The sequence below is a fragment of the Gobio gobio genome (genome assembly GCF_949357685.1).
Source record: "Gobio gobio genome assembly, chromosome: 6".
Taxonomy (NCBI): domain Eukaryota; kingdom Metazoa; phylum Chordata; class Actinopteri; order Cypriniformes; family Gobionidae; genus Gobio; species Gobio gobio.
In genome coordinates, this window is record NC_137102.1 from 34,570,623 (window position 1) to 34,586,485 (window position 15,863).

The 15,863-nt window shown below is 41.6% G+C and overlaps 1 protein-coding gene across 1 annotated transcript in view; it reads left to right on the forward strand.

Annotated features, from left to right (window-relative positions):
- The window catches only part of LOC307127973 (von Willebrand factor A domain-containing protein 7-like), a 51,266-nt gene that overhangs the window by 11,950 nt on the left and 23,453 nt on the right, over nucleotides 1-15,863 (forward strand). The window contains exons 2-6 of the mRNA XM_079819472.1: nucleotides 4,247-4,435; nucleotides 4,591-4,869; nucleotides 5,984-6,077; nucleotides 7,842-7,964; nucleotides 11,009-11,192. Of these exons, the coding sequence (XP_079675598.1) occupies nucleotides 4,247-4,435; nucleotides 4,591-4,869; nucleotides 5,984-6,077; nucleotides 7,842-7,964; nucleotides 11,009-11,192 (869 nt within the window). The remainder of the gene's footprint in view (nucleotides 1-4,246; nucleotides 4,436-4,590; nucleotides 4,870-5,983; nucleotides 6,078-7,841; nucleotides 7,965-11,008; nucleotides 11,193-15,863) is intronic.

A 15,863-nucleotide genomic window follows, 5' to 3' on the forward strand; every position in this document is an offset into this window, starting at 1 on the left:
GGAGAAGAACCTGTACGGCCCGTACTTGTTGACGTCACTTTGGCCCATACTCAAAAAAAATATATAAATACAACATAACATAAATACAATCACAAATTACACTAATTGTAAACAAGCTGAAATACATGAGGAAGGACGGTACAATTAATTACTGTATGCTGAAGAGAGTCTCGAACAGAAATCTGATTAGATTACAGATTCCAGCTAGGTGGAATTGGGGATGGAGGGGAGAGTTAGATGCAGCAAACAGCTAAGCAATAGAGAGAGGCTGAATGAAGGGGGATTTAAATGAACCGCTGTGATAAGTGTTACGACTGCATTGTACACGTCGGAAACAGCTGACTGCCAGCTGGTGCAAGCTTGACTGACGTGGCCACTTTCGTCAAATGTATATTTATTATAATGATAAATGCATACAGTTACTGTTGAAGGTATGGTTCTGTTCTGGGCAAACTCCACATGCCCGTCCATGCAGCCATGCTTGGACAGAGCAGGGAGACTAGCAAATTAAAACCCCAAAACCAACCATATGCCAAATACCCCCAACATAACTGATGCTGATAAAGATTTAAACATTCTGATGCTAGCGGCAAATTGTGAGCACAATAAACCTAATTTTATTGCGGAAGTATCACCCCAAAGCTGAAGCAGGGACATATTTGCAACAAGCGTGTTGCTGTAGCCAAATTATAATAATTGTAGGGATCTAGTGGGGAAAGCTTACACCCCTAGCGGCAGTAGGCCTAGTCCTCACCCTAATAGCTCAGACGGCAGCAGCAAAATTTGTTACAACAAGCATGTTGTATGATCTCAGATCTAGTATAACTAGTAGGCCTAGTCCAGTCGGGGAAGCATACACCCTGCAGCAATAGCTTTGACTACCCTTTGGGACATTAGCATACAAACACATAAGAAAAAAAAAGAAATACTACAGCTGATTACATGTACCTTAAAGAAACAAGAGGAAATCAAAAATGAGAAGCAACATCTCAGATATATCCAATAGCTTTTTGTGCATCTAAAATGTCCTTAACTCCAGGACGAACGTAACGTTCATATGCGACAGAGGACCATCGTCCCAGAGCTTTCAGTGTGGGAGTCGTTGTGACGGAGGCTGCTGTTGTTGCTGCTGCGACGAGCGGAGACCATGCGGAGACGAGCAGCAAACCAGGATTTGGACAAAAAGCTTTTCTCTCCATTGTGATAAACAGAGGTTCATCAGGACAAGCATGAGGGCGAAAACTCAGGTACCGGGACATGGAATAAAAAGGGCAAACAACTGTTAGTACGAGCAATGACAATTGGAATACCTTTAGATTCTTTGTCAGACTTAGAATGTTTAAGCGTAATGGTAAAAAATTTGTCAAAAGTGATATCTGATACAGTGAGATCATAAGATAGACTGGGTAAAACCAGCCTGATCTGCCAGCGATTTGATTTCACCCTGCAACTCAGTCCTTCTGTTACACTTTTGCGGGAACCAATCACAAACTGGCTTTTCCACCTGGTGTGCTATTGGTGGGTTTAACACGATGATGGATAGAGAAGCGATGGGTCGTTGCCCGTTGATCACGCCTCTTGTGGTCTGATTGGTTGAAGGACTATCCAATTGCATACAGAGTCATTTGAATTATGCTCGTTTATCACGCCTCTTGTGGTCTGATTGGTTGAAGGACTATCCAATTGCGTACAGTGATTTAATTTATGCTCGTTTATCACGCCTCTTGTGCAGTAGAAAATACACAGCAGACTCCCCAGACCAATGTTCAATCTTAAATTGAGACAAATCATAAGAGGGATCAAATGTATTATTGCGTGTAGTGAATTCACCAACTCTGAGAAACCCATAAAAGGCACAAAGAAACAGCCTTCAGTAAATTCTCGTATTGAAACACCCCTGTCTTATCACCAGTTTTTTGACAAGAGAAAGAGTAAGGGGAAGGCATTTGTCATTGCCATTTGGTGCTTCTTTTTTGAAGACATCGAGGAGCAGACAAAGAGATGGATGTCCCAACAAGCTGCAAATGGATGGATCCAAGTATCTTAGATGAAACTGAATGCCTGAAACCTGACTTTTAATGAAGGAGGGCTGCATTTTTTGCGCTAAATGACAATACATGATGTATGAGCATTCAATAGCTAAATTAACAGGCAAAACTGAAACTGAAATGGTAGAGCGAAGAGTGAAGCGAAGCCAAGCAGAGTCATAAACTTTTAATGTAGATTTGGCCAGACTTGATCTCATATAATGTGATGCTGGCGTTTAGTTGAGAACAGTCAATGCGAATTCTGGGCAAGTTAGGCTCGAGGGAGAGGCATCTGGGCACAGTATTTTGAACTCCTGAAATTTAAAACGAGACAGGCTGTCAGCTATTTTGTTGTCGAGGCCAGGTATGTGTGCAGCACGGATCGTAAAATGATCATTAATACATGTCCATGTTAGACGCCTTAAAAATCTATTAATAAAGGGAACTAAGGAGCGCCCATTATTAATAATGTGAACAGTAGCTTCATTGTCGCAGTACATGAGGATTTGTTTCCTGGACCATTGTTTGCCCTAAAGAATGCAGGCCACGACCACAGGATATAATTCTAACAGCGCTGTTGAATGAGAGTTAGATGGAATAGCCGACAATTTGTTTGGCCAAGCGCTAGCAAACCACTGGTTATTGTAAAAACCTCTATAACCAATTGTAGGAGCAGCATCAGTAAAGAATTTAAGTGCGACAGATGTGTCGATCTTGTCGTTGTAAAATTCCTAATATTGTGTTGGTCCCCCTTTTGCTGCCAAAACAGTGCTGACCCGTCGAGGCATGGACTCCACTAGACCCCTGAAGGTGTGCTGTGGTATCTGGCACCAAGATGTTAGCAGCAGATCCTTCAGATCCAAGTCCTGTAAGTTGTGAGGTGGGGCCTCCATGGATCGTTTGTTCAGCACATTCCACAGATGCTCGATTGGATTGAGATCAGAGGAATTTGGAGGCCAAGTCAACACCTCAAACTCGTTGTGCTCCTAAAACCATTCCTGAACCATTTTTGCTTTGTGGCAGGGCCGCATTATCCTGCTAAAAGAGGACACAGCCACCAGGGAATACCATTTCCATGAAAGGATGTGCATGGTCTGAAACAATGCTTAGGTAGGTTGTACGTGTCAAAGTAACGTCCACATGGATTTCAGGACCCAAGGTTTCATAGCAGAACATTGCCCAAAGCATCACACTGCCTTATTCACATAGTGCATCCTGGTGCCATGTGTTCCCCAGGTAAGCAACGCACAAGCACCCGGCCATCCACGTGATGTAAAAGAAAACGTGATTCATCAGACCACGCCACCTTCTTCCATTGTTCCGTGATCCAGTTCTGATGCTCACGTGCCCACTGTTGGGGCTTTCGGCGGTGGACAGGGGTCAGCATGGGCACCCTGGCTGGTCTGCGGCTATGCAGCCCCATACGCAACAAACTGCGATGCACTGTGTATTCTGACACCTTTCTATCCGAACCAGCATTAAGGTCTTGAGCAATCTGAGCTACAGTAGCTCGTCTGATCGGACCACATGGGCCAGCCTTCGCTCCCCACGTGCATCAATGAGCCTAGGCCGCCCATGACCCTGTTGCCGGTTCACCACTGTTCCTTCCTTGAACCACTTTTGATAGATACTGACCACTGCAGACTGGGAACACCCCACAAAAGCTGCAGTTATGGACATGCTCTCTCTTCTAGCCATCACAGTTTGGCCCTTGTTACACTCACTCTAATCCTTACACTTGCCCATTTTTTCTGCTTCTAACACATCAACTTTGAGGACAAAATGTTCACTTGCTGCCTAATATATCCCACCCACTAACAGGTGCCGAAATGAAAAGATAATCAGTGTTATTCACTTCTCCCTCATAATGTTATGCATTATCGGTGTATGTATGTGTGTGTGTGTGTGTGTGTGTGTGTGTGTTTCAACATTTTGTTATATTTAGTACTCTCTCTTTTCCTTTAATTTGTCTACTGGTTTAGTTAGTTTCGTTTTTCCACATTAATAGAAATATAGCATTTTGTCGCACATTATTGCTCAACATATGGCTGTATTTTCATAAAAGCAGATTAATGATTGAGAAAAGGCATACAATGAAAATGTCTATTACTGTTCTTAGATAACTTAAACTAAGCATTAGTGGTGGTATTTATTTATTTATTTAATTATTGTGCAGGCAAGCATTAATAAATTACTTAATTGTATTCTTCTTGACTCAGATGATCATGAAGTCATCAGTGCCCATCGTGGCCCTGATCGTACTAGTAGTGCCCAGGGTGCAGGCATTTATGTCAGTGGGGGGTAGCGGAAACACCCATGTGACCATTACTGGTCATGCTGTGATGGCAAAGCTCCACGAGGTGTGTGAAGCAGTGGCTGAATCAAAAGGAAGACAATTCGATCCAACGGTGAGTTTGTGTACAAGTAGGGGCATAAAAAACTCTATAAACAAGCCATTAAAATTGTGCAAGTCTTCTGAAGACAAACAATAGCTTTGTTTTGAGAAATGTAAGTCATTACTCAAAAGGATGACAAATAAATTATTTTTTCCACTTTAACACAGGGCTCATCACCTGAAGAGCTGCTGCATGCATGTCTGGGCAGGGCCACAGGTGAGGTTTCAGGAGCCAAGTTCCGTACAGCACTGAATCAGATCTACATGCAGAATGGATTTGTGGACCGTGATTTCATGGCCAGTGCACCGCACCACTTCAATAATGAGGCCTTCACTGAGGGGCGCAACCTCATCATTCAGGGGACTGCAGCCATTAAAGCTAATGTCCGCACCGGCAACTTTAAATCAGCCAGAGAAACACTGGGGCGAGTGTGTCACACACTGCAGGTGAGTAAGAGGGAGATACAGTCAGTGACTATGACAAGCATATTGCTGCAAAATTGCTCAATAACATGGTTTCACTTATTAACTATTTGCACTATTTAACACATTTATATTGTTATGATAAGAATTTTTTTTTTTTTATGGTTGTCATGTTTTTTTTGAAAGATATGTTTTCAAGCTAATAAATTTCAAACTGCGTTTTTGAGACTTTGGCCCTATTTTAACAATTTGAGCGCATGGTCTGAAGCACATGCAGCAGGTGTACATGTCCGAATCCACTTTTGCTCCAGAGCAGCTGTACAGCCGAATTAAATTCTGTTGCATTATTTTCCTGTTACCACTGTGAAGCTGCTTTGAAACAATCTGCATTGTAAAAAGCGCTATATAAATAAAGGTGACTTGACTTGACTTTAAAAGCTGGTTGCATTGTGTCATGGCGGATTTGCTATTTACATTGCGGAATTTGCGAACGGAAAGACTGAACGCTTCTCCAGAGAGGAATCTAATTACTAATGTGCCCTTTAAATGGGTTTGGGACAAGGTTTTTGTTGGTCAATGGCGCAGTCGTTTTCAGTTTCCTCAAAATAGCAACGTGCCAATAATGCGCCTGAACACACCTTGTTTTCAGACCAGCATGCCCATGGGCCAACAGATGGGGGCGAGTGTATTTGCTATTTAAACAACGTGGTGCTGGACGTGAAAATGATTACTGCATCGGGCTGAAATTCTTTTTAAAGATACAATAAGGAATATATATATATACAAAAAGAGAGTTATTTAGTATATAACCATAAACAAAAGAAATGCCTTTCTTAATTAAATAAAATGCTTCCTTTTTTATAAGAAATGCTTTTGTTTCTGGTTGTGTCACATGTTTCTCTAAAATGTCTTTAAGCAAAAAAAAAAAAGTTTAAAATTTTAATGTTATGTAAAACATTCAGTTAAGAATATTTGTCAGCAGATGTCTATATATATATATATATTTTTTTTTTCATGCATATTTGTTAGGATGCATGTTTTATATATAAAAGCTTTAATATACCTAACTTTTAATATTGTTAATATTATGTTATACATTAATTTTAATTAATGTTTTTTTTTGGGGGGGGGTTCCCAGGATTTTTACAGCCACAGTAACTGGGTTGAATTAGGGAACAAAAGTCCATATGCCAACCTCATCAGACCGGATCTCAACATTGAGAACATTGCAGGTAGATAAAGCCAGTGGGTGTGATTTATGAGAAAGACACATATGTGGAAAATAAATGCAGTTACTCCATTCTTTTAATGTTGTCATGTCCAGTGTTCATGTGTAATAGCTCTTAAGGGGTCATGAACTGAGAAATCAAATTTTCCTTGAGCTTTTGACATATAAGAGATCATCATACTATAAGAATATCCTGTAAGTTTCAGAACTGAAAACTTCTTTTTTTAGTCCATAAAAGCTTTTATTGACACCAGGCCCAGCAAACGACAGGTTTTTCTAAGTGGGAATCTATGACATCAAAGGGAGAGCCCCGCACACCAATTCACGAATGACATGCAATAGAATAGGTAGCCTTTAGTAACATAGGCCACGTGGCGTTAAACCAGATCAAGCTACCAAGCAATAAACATGCCGTTGAGGATTACAAAATATTGTGCAGTGCCTGGGCTCGACAGTAATGCAACATGTAAGTAACTGTGTTAATTCCAATGCCTGATCTGAGACCAGTGATTTCTGTTATGTAATGATCTGAAATGTAATGATTCATGTAGAGTCAGATGTTCTTTGTCTGTGTGTCAGTAAATCAAACCAGTGACTAAACGTCAACTTGCGTTGTTTCTCTAAGTAGGATAATAATAATCTGTTATTTAACGGTGATTAAATTCTATAAAGAAAACGATCAAAGAAAGCTCCCTTTGCTATTGTTGGAGCAGCACGCCCTGGAGCTGTCAATCAAACAGTGAGAGATTATCAGTGACGCGTTTATCAGCGTGTGGCAAGCAGCGAGGCGAGGGACCGCGGCCTCACCGGGCTCTTCTCACGGTTGAGTGACGGGGGCATAAAAGGAGGAGAGACGCCAGTGCAAGACGAGAGACGACCAGGCCTGGATTTTAAGTTGTGTTTTATTTATGTTTGTTTTGTATGTAGGCGGCAGTCGTCCGTGAGGGGCTGCCACCGGTATTTTATTTTGTGGATTTATTTTATTAAAATGTATGGTTGAGTGTTCGCCGGTTCCCGCCTCCTTCTTCCCATACGAACTAACCCCGTTACGTTCCGCCGTGAGACGAGCCCGGTGTGGCGCACAGCTGGCGCTCATTAACATTCGCCACCGGCCCACTCTGCTTGCCACACAGCGACTCCCGTTTTATTCAACAAATCTCTTAACTATCACATTTGCACTGCTTTCATGCACTCAACATGTCTGTGATCGGCTACAGTGTTCACCTCGGCAATAATATAATGCCATAGATCTAAATATAATGCCATAGATCTAAATGTAATGCAACACTTTTCATGATCAGTTAACCATGAGAGCTGTAATAGTAAAAATGTGCTAAAAGAGAGAGTAATCCTTAGCTTAGCTTTCAAATAGAAAGACGTTAGCCAATCACAACAGTGGGCGTTTACACTGAAGTCTCACAGCAGACACGCCCCTTAAAACAGAGCATTCAGAGAAGAAGGCTAAAATCAGGGTAGGAAAAATGCCTTTTATTTATAAATTATGATCATTTTTGATTGGAAATGTTTCCCCAGGAAACATAATAAAACAATAAAACAACGCAGTTCATGACCCCTTTTAATAATCAATATTTTAAATGAAAACGGGAGATAAGTAGATGACTTGGTGCATAACTGATAACAGGTTACAGCGGAGAGTATGAGATTTGTATGTTGACTGTTCATTAACAGTAAATTGAGAGCATGTTTGTGATTTATGTGTGTTGTATACTGCTGTAGACGGAATGCATGTGTATTTGTTCATGTGCAGACATTGCAATGCCAACATGCAGTGAATGTGCCAGTGGTCCAAACCAGCTGCTGCCTGCCATTCTGAATGGGAAGCACCTCACTTCAGGATACATGGTCTTGTTCTCCCCTAACAAACCTCAAGGTGAGGAGACATATGTAGAGGTTTATACCAGAAACACGCATGGGCATACATACTGGTGAACTCAAAATGTATTAGTAACAACTTCTACTGCTTTTTAAGCTAACTGATTAACTTACAACAAATGTTGGTGTTTTATCAGCCTTCCTAGAAGAGAGGTTTTAAGTTATGTGTAAACAACTGAAAAATGTTGTTGTAACTAGCATGTTGATGCTACGGGTTAGCGTTATGCTGTATTAACACCGAATGCGAATAGAGTGTCTGGCGCGAGTGATTTCCATGTTAAGTCAATGGAAAGGCACGTTGACGAGCCTCTGGAGGTCCTGCGGCGCAATAGACGCGTTTCGTGCGGCAGTTTGAATCATGAATGACGTGAATTGGACACAAATTGAGCGTCTTGTGCGATACGCGCGTAATGCGCGAGTGGTGCTTTTTGTGCATTCACGCGTTTAAAGCGAATTCGCGTCTGACGCCCAAGTTGAAAAAACTGAACTTTGGCGTCAATTCGCGCCACGTTAACCAATCAGGACCCTGGTTGCTGCTGTCACGTGGTAAAGTGACGTGATGAGAAACCCTGCATAAATTAAAAATACTACTATTGTGTCACAAAAAGTCCTTCTGCCGTCTGCCGCTGGCTCTGATGTCCTGTAGTGGTGCGTCTTTGGTGTCATGAATCTATAATATGTTGTCTGCCAAATCGTTTGACTGAGGGCAAAGAGAAGTTTCATAACTTTAAATACATATTTAAATACACATGCAGTGAAGATATAATGTAGGAGTTGTTTTAAATATATATTTTTAATGTAAATGAAAAGAGGCAGAGTGGTGTTTTATGACATATTTCTCCTGGAGCGCCTTGAACGCGCATCTATTTCGCTTCAAACGCTCGATTTATACGCGCGTCCAATTCACTGTGGACGCGCGAATGGATTCAAAATTTTCAAGCGTCCAACTAGACGTGGTAGACGTGATTTTCACGCTCTATTCGCGTTTGGTGTGAAAGCAGCATTAGGGTTAGGTCAGAGTTAGGATGCTTTCACACCGGACGTGAATGACGTGATTGATTTACATGTTAAGTCAATGCAAAGACGCAAATAGACATTCTGCTGCGTGATTTGCGCGAATGACACGGCGCGAATTGAGCGAATTGAGATTTGAGCGAATTGTGCGAATTGTGATTCACGCGTTAACCAATCAGGAGCTTGCTCTAGTAGTGACAACCATAGATATCCATAATAAAGGCTAGATGTCATACGGCGGAGTCTCTAACGTCATCACCGGCGGCCATCTTGTCACAGGCAGGGCTCTGTGGTACCTGATGATCTGCATGAACACAAATACTCATATCTCTCTGAAATCTTGACGGATTTACAAATGATTTGGTTTCTTACAAACGTTATTAACGTGGCTATAATTATGGATGCTTGAACAAATTATGAATAATTTTTCATAAGTATGCAGTGTCATAACTACATCTCTGACGTTTATAACAAACCAAACAGTTTGAAAAACGGTAGAAAATTTAGCAAGTTATGGTTATTTTAAAAGTGCAAGCACCCATGAAAACAATGTTACGAGTGAGCAAGCTGCCTGTGACAAGATGGCCGCCAGGTGCGGACGTCGACCTCCATTGGCCAGCAGCGCGGACGAGACATCTAGCCTTTATTATGGATATCTATGGTGACAACAATGAGGAGAAAATCTGTAGGCTATATAAATATCTGGTTCAGACAATATTATTATCTCTGTGATAACATTAAATGACATGAAACACAACCCAGTCTCTTTTTGTTAAATGCAAGTTTATGTATGATCAATAATACAAAAGTATAAGTAAAAGGTATACTAAGCTATACATGAAATAAAGCAAACAATTCAGTCAAACATTCAAAGTCAGTGCTAGTTGGCTACAACTGTAACGTAAAGTTATAGCCTAAAAATAAAAAAGTAATGAAACTTCACTTTGCCCTCAGCCGATTTGCCAGGGAACAAATTATAGATCCATGAGACCAAAGATCACCCGTTACATATACACAAGACGAATTATAGCTCAATGCTCAATTCAATGCGCTCCAGGAGAATTGTCATAAAACACCACTCTGCCTCTTTTCATTTTCATTAAAAATATATATTAAACATTAATAGCCACACACATGTGTTCCAGACAATTCCTACATTATCTTCACTGCATGTATATTTAAATATCCTTAAAAAATAAAGTTATGAAACATCTCTTTGCCCTCAGTCAAAACGATTAGGCAGATTATAAAAACAAATTATAGATTCATGACACCAAAGATCGCCGTTAGATCCACACAAGACAAACCACTACAGGACATCAGAGCCAGCGGCAAAAAAAATTCATGTTCTGTCATTGGTTCATTGTTTGATCATTGTTCACAGGTGTCCCTCAGTGGATCCATGTTACATACACTAAGTTTCGTCACCCTGGCATGTGTGGAAAGTTTTAAACCATGCGTGTTACAACTAACCCCGCGTTAGGTTGTGCCCCACTCTCCCCTACATTTTAGCAACATTTAGTGGTGAGGTTGCGAAACAACCGCCCACCGCTCACCCCTCCCTTTTGAAGCACATAGGGAAGCAACGGGGGCTGACACAGGACAAAGATGTCATCGTCTGAAACAGCAGAGAGTAGCTAGCGCTCTGTGGATCAGTTTGTCCGTTTAGGGCTACTGTAGAAACATGGTGGCGCAAAATGGAGATTTCACTGTAAGGGGACCCCCAGTGTATGTAGATAGAAATGGCTCATTCTAAGGTAATAAAAACAATGGTTCATTATGTAGGGACTTTATAAACCATTGAAAACATAGTTATGTCTATTATATTGTATTTATGTCAATAGATTTGCATAAATATTACACACCTTTAAGAAACATTTTAATAGTGATTAAAAGTGATAAAGTTTATAATTATTTTTATTATTTTTAATTAGTGTGGGTTTGGAGAGAAAATATTCTTAAAAGTGTTACAACTTCATTTCAATTTTATTTTTATTTATATATATATATTTTATGCATGTGTGAAAGGTAAATGTAGCCATGGTGGAGAGGCTGATCTCAGCAGTACCCTGAAGCCTCGAAGTGGGATCAGTAAAGATGAGCGCTCCTATAATGCTGATCTACACAATAATGCAGTGAACCTAGCATCTGAAGCCACCCTGGAGCTGCTGGAGGACATCCGTGGTGCTATAGGAAACAAGGACTACCTTCGGTATGGGCATTGATACATGAAAATGTATTTAAAGTTAAAGTACAAAATACCTCATTTGAAATTTATCAAAATAAAATACCAAATACTGTGTGGAATTTTTTTTTTTCAAATACAGTATTTCGTATTTTGAAAATCCACAAAATCAGGGCTTGACATTAACCCCTGCCAAATGCGGGTGTATTTCAGCAGTGGTGTGTAATGCAGTCACTCCTACTAGCCACTTTGGTGGGTTGAATTTTATATATAATACATACATTTTACAATTGTAGTCTTTTAAAAAGGCATCTGAAAAAAAAACTATGTTGTCACGGTTCTGTTAGTGTTTTGGATTTTCAGTTTCTATTTTGATTCATTCCTTTGTTCAGTTGTTCCCATGGTTACCCTCGTTAGATAATTTGTCCCAGCTGTGTCTAGTTAATCATCTTGTTTCTGTTCACTACTTAAGTTGCACCCTCACCTTCAGTCTTTGTCTAGTCACTGTTATGTTAACCTGTTGTGTAAGGTTGTGTTTCCGTTGACCGTCTTCATGTTCCTGTGAAGTTAAGATTAAAGTTTATGTTTGATTGTGATCTTGTTGAGTCTTCAGCCTTTTCCTGGTTCACCCGTACCGTTACAGATGACTAGACCAACACCAAAACTGACTGAAGAATTTCTCCTCTCCAGTGCCGATCCTGACCTCCCTGGGGCCCTAAGCAAAATTCTGCTAAGGGGCCCTCTAACTGACCCGTGACGCCGTGAGCTATTTTGCCATTGCCACACAGTCACACCTGACACTTCAGTGATCCCAATACAATCCTCCCTCCTTTAAACAAAACAGTCGCAATACAGAATGAGGTTCAAACAAACAATATTTATTGAATAGAGTATTTCCTATAGAATATTAAGATAACAAGCGAATATTATTAAGTAAGTGAATATTAACGTAAACATAAATAAGAAGAAAATAATAAATTATAACTCTGAGCTTTGGCTTTTGGGATTAACTTAGGTTCTCTCTACAGCCTGGGCATTTTCGGCATCAGTATGGGCAACACCAGTCTATTTTATTATTAGTATTAGCTATTATTGACTAACTATTAGTAAAAATAATCAAGAATTCACATTGCAAATAGTAAAAAAATGTAATGCTTGATATCAAAAATGCATAAACTGTGAATGAATAAAAGCTAAAATGGCTTGCCATAGCACGTTAAAGTTTTTTTTTATTTTTGTAATACATATGGTGAAGCAATTCTTGATTTATGGTTATTATTAACTGAGGGATGTGCATCCACACATTGACCAGTATGTCCAGCTAATCAACATTTAAATTCAATATAGCCTATAAATCAAGTCAATCACTGTCAAATTATCAATACATTGCTTTCCATCTTGCATAATTAGTGCAGTGCAGTTGTATAGAGTTTTTAACTACACATTGACTGAGACTAGATAATCAGTGTCTTGTTTTAAAAGTATGTATGTATAATGTGCACTTTTGATGAGGAGTGCCATCATTCACGCCCATATATTGTACAGTCTGTCTGGTCTCCACATATATTTCTGCTTGAAAAATGTGCATTTCATTTCGTGCATATGAATGAACGCATGATAACACACGCGACGCGGTTATCTTTTCCGAGCTGCAGTAAACAAACACCGTTGCACTTTGTCGTTTATCAAAAACAAACGTAATAAATAATTGTATTTTACTCACTTTTGTCAGGCAAAGTGATGCAAGAGATGCACTGCCTGCCTGTACAGCTAGGTTAGCAAGACCGAAAAAACACAACAGAAATGCACATAAACTTTACTTTGCTGACATCAAACTTAGAGAGAAGACAAGTTTACCTGATTGTTGTTCCCGCAGTTCACTTTCATGGGTTTTTTTTTTTCCTCTTTTCATGACCAGAAGGATAGTTTCGCTTAATTTTGTCATGGATGTTGTAAACATTAATTGACGGTGACGTGACGCGCTATGACACGGGAGGAGGCGGGGCCTTGAGTAATTTGCGGGGCCCTACGCAGCTTGCGTAGTGAACGTATAGGGCTGATCGGCTCTGCTCCTCTCCCTCCAGCAGGTTGGTTGTCCTCTGGAGCAGTATGTGGAGGAGTTTGTAAGGTTTTCCCATCTGGTGAGTTGGAGCGATTCTACGCTCAACGCTTACTTTCAGATGGGACTGGATGAATCTGGAGTAATTCGTTTTAAATCTCCTGAGTATTGTTTGTTCTTAGTCGAGTCCATTAATTTCATCCTCTAGCTTAATGGTTCCGATTTCGTAGTTGAAGAAATTAAAGAACATAACAGCCCTCTTCCATTCCCATCTGAAAGGCACTTGGGTGCTCCAACTCACCCTAAACCTGCACCCTTCACATACCAGTCCATTGAGACGAACACTCAGCCTCGGTCGCCCCATTCAACTCCAGCCAAGATGGCCACCGACATGCCTGTGGCAACTTCACCAGACATGAAACCAGCAGAGGAAAACTGGTTATTAGACTTTTGGATGGCACCTGTGACACGTTGAGTACCTGTCCTTAGTCCCATGACGTCTCCAGTCCAGCCCGTGACCAGAGTCCAGAGAGGGCTCCGTCTCCTTCCGTGCCGAGTCCAGAGAGGACTCCGTCTCCTTCCGTCCTGAGTCCATAGAGGACCCCGTCTCTCCTTCCGTCCCGAGTCCAGAGAGGACTCCGTCTCCTTCCGTCCTGAGTCCATAGAGGACCCCGTCTCTCCTTCCGTCCCGAGTCCAGAGAGGACTCTGTCTCCTTCCGTCCCGAGTCCAGAGAGGACTCCGTCTCCTGTCACGAGTCCAGAGAGGACTCTGTATCCTTCCTTCCCGAGTCCAGTGAGGAGAGTAGAGGAAAATAGAAGGAAAATAAGGAAAGGAAATTTTTTTTTTTTAAAGATAAGGTTAAGTGCTTGCGGAAGAGGTGAGTTTTCAGCTGTCGTTTGAATGCTGTCAGTGATTCTGGAATTCAGATGGAGGTGGGAAGATCGTTCCACCAGCAGGGAACGGTGAATGTGAATGTTCTGGAGAGGGATTTTCTGCCTCTCTGTGATGGTACCACAAGCCGTTGCTCCTTAGCTGAGCGAAGGCTTCTGGTGGGAGTGTAGACTTGTAGGAGCGAGTCAGAGTATGCAGGAGCGGAGCTCGTGGTGGATCTGTAAGCAAGCGTAAGTGCCTTGAACTTGATGAGAGCAGCGAGTGGTAGCCAGTGCAGAGAAGACGGTATGGTGTGACATGGGCCCTTTTGGGTTCGTTGAAGATAAGACGTGCTACTTATCTTACCTTACATTACCAATGCAATGCAAAATGTCTGATGCAGTGGTGTAAAGCACGCCGCCACTGGACTGGAGACGTGTTCTCTGGAGTGACGAATCGCACTTCTCTGTCTAGCAACCCTCGATGGACAAGTCTGGTTTGTACTTGCCTGACTGCATTGTGCCAAGAGTAAAGTTTGGTGGAGGGAGGATTATGGTGTGGGGTTGTTTTTCAGGGATTGGTCTTGGCCCCTTAGTTCCAGCAAAAGGAACACTTAATGCGTCAGCATACTAATACCTTTTGGACAATTCCATGCTCCCAACTTTGTGGGAACAGTTTGGGGATGGCCCCTTCCCGTTCCAACATTACTGCGCACCAGTGCACAAAGCAAGGTCCATAAAGTCATGGATGAGTGAGTTTGGTGTGGAGGAACCTGACTGGCCTACACAGAGTCCGGACCTCAACCCGATAGAACACCTTTGGGATGAATTAGAGCGGAGACTGCGAACCAGGCCTTCTCGACCAGCATCAGTGCCTGACCTCAAAAAATGTGCTTCTAGAAGAATGGTCAAAAATTCCCATAAACACTCCTAAACCTTGTGGAAAGCCTTCCCAGAAGCGTTGAAGCTGTTACAGCTGCAAAGGGTGGGCCAACTCCATATTAAACCCTATGGATTAAGAATGAGACAGTGGCGGCTGGTCAAAAGAGGGCGCTGGGGCGACGCCCCCATCAAAATTCCAGAAATATACATGTATACAAAAATGATATAAAAATGAAATAAAAATAAAATAGTTTACTCATACGACGTGTCGGCTGTTAGTAAGAGCCTCAGCATTTAATAAAAACTGGCTTTGATCGGTTAACTATTTTATATGTTCTTCAATATGTTTCATGCGGTTTCATGCGCGAGGGACGCCGGACAAATGAACGTCTATCTGAGTACAAAAATCTACGGGCAGCATGTGACCTGAAGCTGGTCTCTAATTGGTCTCTTAAAGATCCTCCTCCAGACGCAGGTCGCTGCGTCCCTGGCGAATCAGGATTGGATGCGTGTTATTTTATCCAATCTGATTGGTTCTCGTCACCTGTCATTCAACTTTCCGTTCTTGGCAACTAAAGCGAAAGTGTGCGGGCGACACAGTCACTCCGACTCCGCCAAAACCTTGTTAGGATGTTCACTTTCGGAGAGAAAGCAGCAGTTAAACCAAATTCTTTCACAAGGCGTTCGCTGGAAGAAAAAAAAAGGATAAAGGATCCCGGACCAACGCGATTTACAAATCCAGCAGCAGGCCAGTGACAGAGGATGAAGCTGCACTCGGAGCTTCACGCGCTTGTAATGAGAAACGTAGGTGGCTGGCTGGATGTGTTGTTAGCAATGCCCTTTATTGCTTTCCCTGTCTTTTATTTCAAAGTGTCGGTACTGAAGTT